At 49.6% G+C, this 10,824-nt stretch overlaps 1 protein-coding gene across 1 annotated transcript in view; it reads left to right on the top strand.

Annotated features, from left to right (window-relative positions):
• The first annotated feature begins 8,064 nt into the window (after nucleotides 1-8,064).
• Nucleotides 8,065-10,824, top strand: part of LOC140386676 (TATA-binding protein-associated factor 2N-like) — a 28,392-nt gene continuing 25,632 nt past the window's right edge. The window contains exon 1 of the mRNA XM_072469219.1: nucleotides 8,065-8,237. Within this exon, the coding sequence (XP_072325320.1) occupies nucleotides 8,231-8,237 (7 nt within the window). The 5' untranslated portion in view covers nucleotides 8,065-8,230. The remainder of the gene's footprint in view (nucleotides 8,238-10,824) is intronic.

The raw sequence follows: 10,824 nt of genomic DNA, 5'->3' as shown, positions 1-10,824 counted from the left end.
GGTTCAGAATCAGGAAACCCACGGGAGAGCGATCCAGGAGGTGGAACAAAAGCTGTCCGAGCACAAGGAGTACATAACCGTGCTGGAAAACAAGACGGGGATGATGAACGACCGCCAGAAAAGAATCCGGGAGAAGCTGGAGGACCTGGAAAATAGGTCCAGGAGGCAAAATCACAGAATTGTTGGCCTCCCTGAAGGCAGTCAGGGATCAGATGCGAGGGCCTATGTGACGGACATGTTGGAGAAGTTGATGGGGGCTGGGTCGTTCCCTCGGCCCCTGGAATTGGACAGAGCGCACAGAGCCCTCGCGAGAAAGCCCCAAGCGAACGAGCCGCCTAGGGCCATGGCGGTACGTTTTCACCGTTTCATGAACAAGGAACACGTTTTGCGGTGGGCCAAGAAAGAACGGAGCAGCAAGTGGGAGAACTGTGAGTTGCGCATCTATCAGGACCTGGGAGCGGATTTGGCCAAGAGACGGGCTGGGTTCAATCAGGCAAAAACGACCCTCTTTAAGAAGGGGATGAAGTTCGGGATGCTGTACCCAGCCCATCTGTGGGTCATACATGAGGAATGGGACTTCTACTTTGAAACGCCAGACGAAGTATGGACCTTTATTAAAGAAATGAAGCTGGAGGCGAATTAAAAGACACTTAAACCTTGGAGAAGTACTGTGGCGGCGATTTGTGGTGCTGGATTGTATAAATTTAAATAGCTCTGTGTGAAATAATGGGCTGTGTGGATGGTTAAAGGTTGCTTTGTCTTGCAGGGACCTTGTTAGAGGGGGGGTGGGCTTTGAATTTGGTTCTGCTTTTTGGGTGACTGTTTCTCTAAAGTGACTGTTTCTTCACTGATTTTTCTGATGTTTGTTTACTTGGGACTGTGATGTTTTTAGAAGCATGCAATGTTTATTCATGTGGGGGGGAGAGAGGAGAAAACAATAGGGAGACAGACTGTTTGGTGCCGGGGCGGGAGCTACCGAATCAGTATGGGTCAGCTGACTCTCGGAAGCGCAGTGGGGGGTGAGCAGGTGTTAAGCTGGAGCTTGACTTGGGGGATTGGGTTTATAGTGTTGTTGCTAGGGGGGGAAGCTGCTTTGCTGACAGGGGAGGAACTGGTAACGGCGGCAGCCCGAGTGGGGACACGAGGAAGTGGAGGGTGCGAGTTCGAGGCTGGCCTAAAAAGGGTGATGGCTAGTCGGCAGGGGGAGGTTGGAAGTCCCCCATCCAGGCTGATCACATGAAACGTGAGAGGACTGAATGGGCCGGTCAAGAGGGCTCGCGTGTTCACGCATTTGCGGGAACTGAAGGCGAATGTGGCAATGCTACAAGAGACACACCTAAAGGTTACAGACCAGACAAGATTGAGGAAGGGGTGGGTTAGCCAAGTGTTCCACTCAGGACTGGACTCAAAGACCAGGGGGGTAGCGATCGTGATCAGCAAACGAGTCAGGGAGAATCGTGTCAGACAAGGGGGGTAGGTACATAATGGTGAGTGGGAAGCTGGAGGGGGTGCAAGTGGTACTTGTGAACATATATGCTCCGAATTGGGACGGCGTGGAATTTATGAGGCGGGTGTTAGGTAAGATCCCAGACTTAGAGTCACATAACCTGATCATGGGAGGGGGCTTCAATACAGTCATTGATCCGGAAGTGAACCGGTCAAAATTCAGGACATGGAGGAGGCCGGCTGCGGCAAAGGAATTGAAGGGTTTATGGATCAGATGGGGGGAGTAGACCCATGGAGGTTTGCACGGCCGAGGACGAAGGAGTTTTCCTTTTTTTCACATACTCTCGCGTCGACTTTTTTGTTCTGAGCAGGGCGCTAATACTGAAGGTGATGGATACTGAGTTCTCGGCAATCGCAGTGTCGAACCATGCCCCGCATTGGGTGGATCTATGGATTGTGGAGAGGGGGCAACGCCCGCTGTGGAGACTGGATGTGGGGTTGCTAGCGGATGAAGCGATCTGTGGGCGGGTTAACAAGTCCATCCAGAAATACCTGGAAACAAATGATACGGGGGAGGTCTCTGCAGTGACGGTCGGCGAAGGCAGTATTCAGAGGGGAATTAATCTCGATACGGGCCCACAGAGAAAAGGTGGAACGAGCTGAGAGGGACAAGTTAGTTGAGGAGATACTCCATGTGGACAGGAGATACTCTGAGGCCCCGGACATGGGGCTACTGAGGGAGCGGTGGAGGTTACAAGTGGAGTTTGGGCTGTTGACCACAGGGAAAGCAGTGGAACAGTTGAGGAAGGCAAGGGGGTGATCTGTGAGTACGGGGAAAAGGCAAGCAGAATGTTGGCGCACCAGCTCAGGAAAAGAGAGGCAGCCAGGGAGATAGGTAAAGTAAATAGAGGCGGTAATACTGTCCTGGACCCAGCGGGGCTGAACGAGGTGTTTAAGGACTTTTATAGTAAATTATATGAGTCGGAGCCCCCGGCTGGGGTGGAGGGGATGAGGCAGTTTCTGGATCAGTTGAGGTTCCCAAGGGTGGAGGAGGGCCTGGTGGAAGGGCTGGGAGCCCCAATTGAAATTGAGGAAATAATCAAGGGCATGCAGTCGGGCAAGCCCTCCAATTCTATAATTCTGGAATTCTATAAGAAGTTTTCAGAGATATTGAGCCCACTGTTGGTGAGGACATTTAATGAAGCAAGAGAGAAGGGAGTCCTCCTCCCAACAATGTCGCAGGCCTCGATTTCATTGATCCTGAAACGGGAGAAGGATCCGGAGCAATGCGGGTCATAAAGGCCGATTTCTCCACTGAATGAGGATGCCAAACTGCTGGCTAAGATACTGGCCACAAGGATAGAGGACTGTGTCCCGGGGGTGATAGGGGAAGACCAGACAGGATTTGTTAAGGGCAGGCAACTCAAGACCAATGTTCGAAGGCTTCTAAATGCTATTATGATGCCCTCAGAAGGATTGGAGATGGTGGTAGCGATGGATGCGGAGAAAGCTTTTGATCGGATGGAGTGGAATTACCTGTGGGAGGCGCTGGGAAGGTTTGGGTTTGGTGAGGGCTTTATTGACTGGGTGTGGTTGCTCTATCAGGCACCAGTAGCGAGTGTGCGTACGAACCGGCTGAGGTCGGGGTATTTTAAACTTCACCGAAGGACGAGGCAAGGGTGCCCCCTCTCCCCGTTACTGTTTGCTCTGGCCATAGAGCCATTGGCCATGGCGTTAAGAGCCTCTAGGATCTGGAAAGTGCTGGTTTGGTGGGGGGGGGGGGGGGGGTACATTTCGGACCCGTTGGAGAGGATGGGGGAAGTAATGCTAATCTTGGGGGAATTTGGCAATTTTTCGGGGTATAAATTGAATATGGGGAAAAGTGAGATGTTTGCGATCCAGGCACGAGGACAGAAGAGACTGGGAGAGCTGCCGCTTAGAATGGTAGGGAAGTGGTTTCGATATCTGGGAATCCAGGTGGCCCAGGAATGGGAGGTACTGCACAAGTTAAACCTATCTCAGCTGGTAGAACAAATGGAAGGGGACTTTAAGAGATGGGACATGCTCCCGCTGTCACTGGCGGGGTGGGTACAGACGGTCCTCCCCAGATTTCTGTTTGTCTTTCAGTGCCTCCCCATCTTCATCCCGAAGGCCTTTTTCAAGCGGGTGAATAAGATTATTTTGGGCTTTGTGTGGGCGAGTAAAACCACGCGAGTGAAGAAAGTGTTGCTGGAGCGCAGTCGGGGGGAGGGTGGGTTGGCGCTGCTGAACGTCTGCAATTACTACTGGGTGGCTAATATAGCCATGATTGGGTAGTGGGGGAGGGGTTGGCATGGGAGCGGATGGAGGCGGTGTCATGTAAAGATACCAGTTTGGGAGCACTGGTAACGGCACCTCTGCCATTCTCGCTGGCCCGATACTCTACAAGTCCGGTGGTAGTGGCGGCTCTGAGGATCTGGGGGCAATGGAGGAGATATAAGAGAGGGGAGGGAGCTTCGATTTGGACCCCGATTTATAATAACCACAGGTTTGTCCGGGTAGGCTGGATGGCGGGTTCCGGAGTTGGCAGAGGGCAGGAATTAGAAGGATGGGGGATCTATTTATAGACGGGAGCTTTCCCAGCTTGAAAGCTTTGAAGGATAAATTTAAATTGCCAGCAGGGGATGGTTTTAAGTATTTGCAAGTGCGAGACTTCCTGAGAAAACAGGTGCAGGCCTTTCTGCTGCTGCCACCACGGGGGATACAGGATAGAGTAGTTTCCAGTACCTGGGTGGGAGAGGGGAAGGTATTGGATATTTACCAGGCGCTTTCGGAGGCGGAGGAAACTCCAGTGGAAGAGCTGAAGGGCAAGTGGGAGGACGAGCTAGGAGGAGAGATAGAAACGGGACTATGGGCGGATGCCCTAAGCAGGGTTAATACCTCCTCATCATGCGCCAGGCTTAGCCTGATACAATTTAAGGTAATCCACCAGGCACACATGACAGCGGCTAGGATGAGTAAGTTCTTTTCGGGGTTGAGGATAGGTGTGCGAGATGTGCGGGAAGCCCAGCAAATCCACAATTTTTGGGCATGCCCGAAGCTCAGAGGGCTTTGGCAGGATTTTGCTAAGGCAATGTCCACGGCACTAAAAACACAGGTGGTGTCGCGTCCGGAGGTAGCGATCTTTGGAGTGTCGGAAGATCCGGGAGTTCAGGGGGCGAAAGAGGCCGACGTCTTGGCCTTTGCCTCCCTGGGAGCCTAGAGACGGATCTTGTTACTGTGGAGGGACTCGAAGCCCCCGAGTGTAGAGACCTGGGTTAGTGACATGGCTGGGTTTCTCAGTCTCAAGAAAATAAAGTTCGCCTTAAGAGGATCACTGTTAGGGTTCACCCGGAGGTGGCAGCCGTTCGTCGACTTTCTCAGGGAAAATTAAAATGTCAGCAGATGCCTTATTCCAAGGGGGGGGGGGGGGGGGCGGATTGTTGTTGTATGGTTGAAGTGTGTGAAGATTGGGCTGGGGGGGGGGGAAATGTTTATTTTACCATGTTGATTTCTTTGTTTATGTTACTGTTATAAAAATTTTCAAATACCTCAATGAAATATTTTTTTTAAAAATGGGTTAAAAAGATTTCGGGAGCTGGGCGGAATTTTTAGGACTGCTGCCTCACGGCGCTCAGGACCTGGGTTCGATCCCAGCCCCAGGTTACAGTCTGTGTGGAGTTTGCACATTCTCCCTGTGTTTGCCTGGGTCTCACCCCCACAACCCCAAGATGTGCAGGCTAGGTGTATTGGCCACACTAAATTGCCCCTTAATTGGAAAAAAAATAATTGGGTACTCAAAATGTATTTAAAAATAAATAAAGGTTATGGGGAACAAGCAGGGAGGTGGATTTGAGACCAGGAAGAGATCAGCCGTGATCTGATTGAACGGCAGAGCAAGCTCGAAGGGCTGAATTGCCGACTTCTGCTCCTAATTCCTATGTTCCTAACTCAAAGTCACATTCATATCCAATCCGCCTATCACTTGATGACTTAATGTGTAGAAATCTATCCATCTCGGTCTGGAAAATACTCAATTGCTGAGCCTATGCAGCCCTCTGGGTAGAGAATTCTCGAAGCAAATAGTTTCCTCCTCATCAGTCCTAATTGGCCTACCCCTTATTCTGAGACTGTGTATAGTAATAAAAGCAAAATATTGCAGATGCTAGAGTTCTGAAATAAAAACAGAAAGTGCTGGAAAAAAAACCCAGCAAGTCAGACGGCACCTGTGGAGAGAGAATCAGAGTTTTTTTTAAATAAATTTAGAGTACCCGATTCATTTCTTCCCGAGAGAGAATCAGAGTTAATATTTTGAGTCCAATGTGATTCTTCTTCGGAAATGAAGAGAAGTAAGAATCTGAATTATCTGAGACTGTGTTCCCTAGTTCTGGAACCCCATTCCCCTTCCCCCATTCCCACAACCCAGCCAACCAGTGACGGTAATCCTCTATGTACTCTGTCAAGCCCTGCAAAAAATTTGTACATTTCCATGGAAATGTAGATCACCTTTAGAACTCTAGAGACTGCAGACCCAGTCTCCCCAATCTCCCCCCTGAGAACAATGCCGCCAACCCAGGAATCAGTCTGGTAAACTTTCATTGCACTCCCTTTATGGCAATTAAATATATCCTTTAGCTCAGTTGGCTGGACAGCTGGTTTGTGATGCAGAGCAAGGCCAACAGCATGGGATCAATTCCCGTACCACTGAGGTTATTCATGAAGGCCCCGCCTTTGCAACCTTGCCCCTTGCCTAATTGTCTCTCCACAGATGGGTTGTGGTGATCTTCAGGTTAAATTACCACCAGTCAGCTCTCCTCTTCAAAGGGGAAAGCAGACTGAGGTAAGGAGACCAAAACTGTATGAAATACTCCAAGGGCAGTCTTCCAAGGCTCTATCCAATTGCAGCAAGACATCTTTCCTGCTAGACTGAAATCCTCTTGCAATAAAGATTGAGGACCCTATGATTACTGCATTACCCTTGTTACATACACCCCAATTTCCTGATTTATACTGCGCCCGATGTCACCACTTTTAGTGGCCTTTGTACAACTGCTACTCATGTTTGCTACCCCTTGCTGTTTCTCAGCTCCACCCAAACTAATTCTGTATCTTGATCTTCTGACCTAAGATCCTCTCTCACTAATGTACAGACCTCATTCTTCATTAACAGTGCTATCCCATCTTCTTTTCCTTTTACCTATCCTTCCTAAATGTTGAAAACTCTGGAATATTCAGTTCCCAGCCAAGGTCACCCTAGAACCACATCTCCATAATGGCAATTTGATCATACCCGTTTACTCCTATTCGTGCCATCAAATCATCTACCCTGTTGCAAATGCTGTATGCATTCAGATTTAATACCTTTAATTTTGCCTTTGACATTTTTCCACATTTTGATCCTATTTAATGCTGACCTTTGTTTCCACTGCCTTACAATTTCTCTTATTACTTTACCCCCTATCATCAACTTTGTTTCTCTCCTATCTGAATTCCCTCTCTGGTCAAGACATCGGCCTTCCCCCTCTCCATGAGCTCCGGCTTCTCTGAGACCCCATATATCGCCACCAAAGGGTCAGGGTCCACCTCCTCCTCCACTAGCCTGGCTAAGACTGCGAACATTCCCGCCCAGAATCTTCACAATTTTTCACAACCCCAAAACATGTGCGCGTGATTCGCTGGCCCCTGCCCACACCTCTCACACTCATATTCTACCCCCTGAAAGAACCCACTCATTCCCGCCCAAGTCGTATGCACCATGTGCACCACCTTAAACTGTATCAGGCTCATCCTTGCACAAGAGCTCCCATTTACCCTACGCAGTGCCTCACTTCATGCTCCCCAATTGATCTCCCAACTCTGCTTCCCATTTCTCCTTGATCTTCACCACCCTGCTCGCCTCCCTGCTCCCCCAGCCACTTGTATATATCCCCAATTCTTCCCTCCCCTTCCATATCCGGGAGCAGCAGTCGCAGATTTTTAATTAATAATGAGTTGAAGGGTTATGGACAAAGGGCAGGAAGGTGGAGCTGAGATCGAGAGGAGATCAGCCATGGTCGTATTGAATGGCGGAGCAGGCTCAAGGGGCTGGAATACCTACTGCTGCTCCGAGTTCTTATGTTCTTTATGGGGGGGGGGGGGGGAGGTCCACAAGACCAGAATGGACATGCATGTGCAACTCCGCCAATATCAGGATCCAGAAGCCTCCAGAATGCCCGGCAAACGTCCTGTCCCAGACCTCAGACAAAGCTGAAACTTCGTCCAGCCGCCCACCAAGTTGTAGGCTCTCTGGAGCAATCGCTCCCCAAGAGGGTAGAGGTGAAATGCCCCCAGACGCTGAGGCACTCAATGAAGCCAAAGTGAGGGGACACCTTTTTATTGAAGTGTGTTACATGAACACGTGGCTCAGCCATCGGGGGAGGGGCCAGTGAATCACGTGCTCCCAACACTAACCCGTTCCAGAACTGGATCAGACCGGGAACTACCATCTCATCAGAGTTTTTGGGGGAGGGCACCAAACACATTGCATCTGTTTTTTGTCGCAATCGAGTTGGGCAATCGCGCTTTATCGGTGACCCGCGGGGTATTTATAATTATATTTTGTCCAGTCCGTTTCCGGTTCCAGCAGTGGGAGTTTGCTGATTTTTTCGATTGCCTCTCTACATCGAGTACCCCCTTGTAGCTGACGGGAGTTGGTGTGTCCCCGAGCCGCCATTAGCCGCTCAATCAGTCGGTGGGCGGGAGAGAGGCGCTCGGCACAGGAGGCAGCATGTCCGGTAAGGGCGGTGTGGGGGGAGGGAGTGGAAAGGAAAGGGAAAAGAAAAGAGTGGCGAACAGGAACAGAGGCGGGATAGCGAAGCCGGCTTTCTTCCGTGGCAGCGGCCTCTCGCCTCGTAACCGAGCACGCCGGATCCGGGAGCTCCCTGACCGGGAAGTTGGGGCCTAGCCCGGACCGCCCCGCGCCTGTCGCTCCTTTGGAGGGCGGAGGCAGGATGGGTGGATGAGGCATAGCCACTGCCCGCTCACTCTCTCCTCCTCCTTCCCCCGCCCCGGGCGGCACAGCGCTGTGAAGTCAGGCGGCGATGCTGGGGTTGTGAAGGGAGACGGAGGCGGGTTTACTGCCTCTATCCCGAGGCCCTGTCACTCGGGTCTGGGGGAAACAGCGTGACGCAGTTCCAAATATCCCGGGCACTCGGCCGCCATTTTGAGCGGTTGTGGGGCGGGCGGGAAAGCTGCTCTCCGCGAGCGGCCCCGTTCACTGTCGATGGGAGAGACAATACCATTCACCCACTGTACCGTACAACACTCTGAACATCCAACTCCTCCCAGTGGACAGAGCTTTAACTGCCCGCCAGGACACCTCTTTATATAATCCTTTGCAGTTTAAGGTAACGCTTGGTCAGTCATATAGTTAAACTTTGTTGTGTTCCCATTGTAACGAGCCAAAATAAGTGGCTAACTATCCACTTTGGGCAGCACGGTAGCATGGTGGTTATTCACAGCTCCAGGGTCCCAGGTTCCATTATCGGCTTGGTTCACTCTGTGCGGAGTCTGCACATCCTCCCCGTGTGTGGGGGGGGTTTCCTGCGGGTGCTCCGGTTTCCTCCCACAGTCCAAAGATGTGCAGGTTAGGTGGATTGGTCATACTAAAATTGCCCTCAGTGTCCAAAATTGCCCCTAGTGTTGGGCAGTGTTACTGTGTTATGGGAATAGGGTGGAGGTGTGGGATTGGGTAGGGTGCTCTTTCAAAGAGCCAGTGTAGACTCGATGGGCCAAATGGTCGTCTCCTGTACGGTAAATTCTATGATTCACATCTCATTGGTTTGGAGTGGTGCATTCGGAATCAAATTTGACTCTTGACAACAGTCCAGGAGGGGAATCTTGATACTGAACTCTTCTGCCAGAGGTAGCAGCTGGTCTTGAACTTCTGGGTGGTATGTTTCCTGGATTAAAGCTGAAACAAGTGTTTATTTTAGGACAGCATAGTGGCACAGTGATTTGCACTGTGGCTTCACAGCGCCAGAGTCCCAGGTTCAATTCCCGGCTGGGTCACTGTACGGAGTCTGCACGTTCTCCCCATGTCTACGTGGGTTTCCTCCGGGTGCTCTGGTTTCCTCCCGTTAGTCCAGAAAGACGCGCTGTTAGGTCATTTGGACATTCTGAATTCTCCCTCTGTGTAAGGGGGCATAGCCTCAAAATAAGGGGAGGTAGATTTAGGACGGAGTGTAGGAGGAACTTCTTCACCCAAAGGGTTGTGAATCTCTGGAATTCCTTGCCCAGTGAAGCAGTTGAGGCTCCTTCTTTAAACGTTTTTAAGAAAAAGATAGATGCCTTTCTAAAGAATAAAGGGATTTGGGGATATGGTGTACGGGCCGGAGAGTGGAGCTGAGTCCACACAGATCAGCTATGATCTCATTAAATGGCGGAGCAGGCTCGAGGGGCCAGATGGCCTACTCCTGTTCCTAGTTCTTATGTAAGCGAATAGATGCCGGAATGTGGCAACTATGGATTTTCACAGTAACTTCATTGCAATGTAAGCCTACTTGGGACAATAAAGATTATTGCACAAGTTTCTGTAGGATTTGAGCACACCGTTGTAGTTGCATCATCATACTTGATATGTAATTGGGACAGGTCTGACAATATTAAGTTGGGGGTGGTAAATTAAGATTGCAAAGACTTGCTGACCAATGGGAACAAGTGGCAAATACACTTGAAATCTAGAGTCATAAATATTGAAGGTTAAGAATAGGAAAGGCTATGGTGTAAAAATGTTAATACTTGGGGAACAGAGGGGTCTTGGTTTATAAATAAGCAATCTATTAAAGATGTGCAATCTATTGAAGATGGCAATGAAAGCAGATAAGGTATGTCGATTCATTGCTTCTACATTGAGCTAATTTGTACATTGAAATAAAATGAAATGAAAATTGCTTACTGTCACAAGTAGGCTTCAAATGAAGTTACTGTGAAAAGCCCCTAATCGCCACATTCCGGCACCTGTTCACGGAGGCTGGTAGATAATCAGAAGTTTTCTGTTTCTTAGTTTGAAAAAGTGACCTGGTAACATCTCTTTAATGCAAGTGTTTTTTAATTTTGAGATTGATTTGATTATAGTAGTAAATCTGGCTCTTTCCTACTCTGACAGCAAAATAATGGGTTCAATTCTGCTGACTGGATGAGAGCTGACTCCGGTGTCTGTCTTCAGAATTTGTAAATCAGTGCAGTGTGCTAGTGTAAGAGTATATACACCAATTTTTTAATAAACAATTTTAATGAGGTATTTTTGGCATTACAAACAACAGTATAAAAACAATGTACCAAGAACAAGAAACATAGTGCAATCACCGACTCCCATCCTGC

The sequence above is a fragment of the Scyliorhinus torazame genome, chromosome 12 (assembly GCF_047496885.1).
Source record: "Scyliorhinus torazame isolate Kashiwa2021f chromosome 12, sScyTor2.1, whole genome shotgun sequence".
Classification (NCBI taxonomy): domain Eukaryota; kingdom Metazoa; phylum Chordata; class Chondrichthyes; order Carcharhiniformes; family Scyliorhinidae; genus Scyliorhinus; species Scyliorhinus torazame.
The sequence above is the reverse complement of the archived record's forward strand: the minus strand, read 5'-3'. Positions and strand labels throughout refer to the sequence as shown.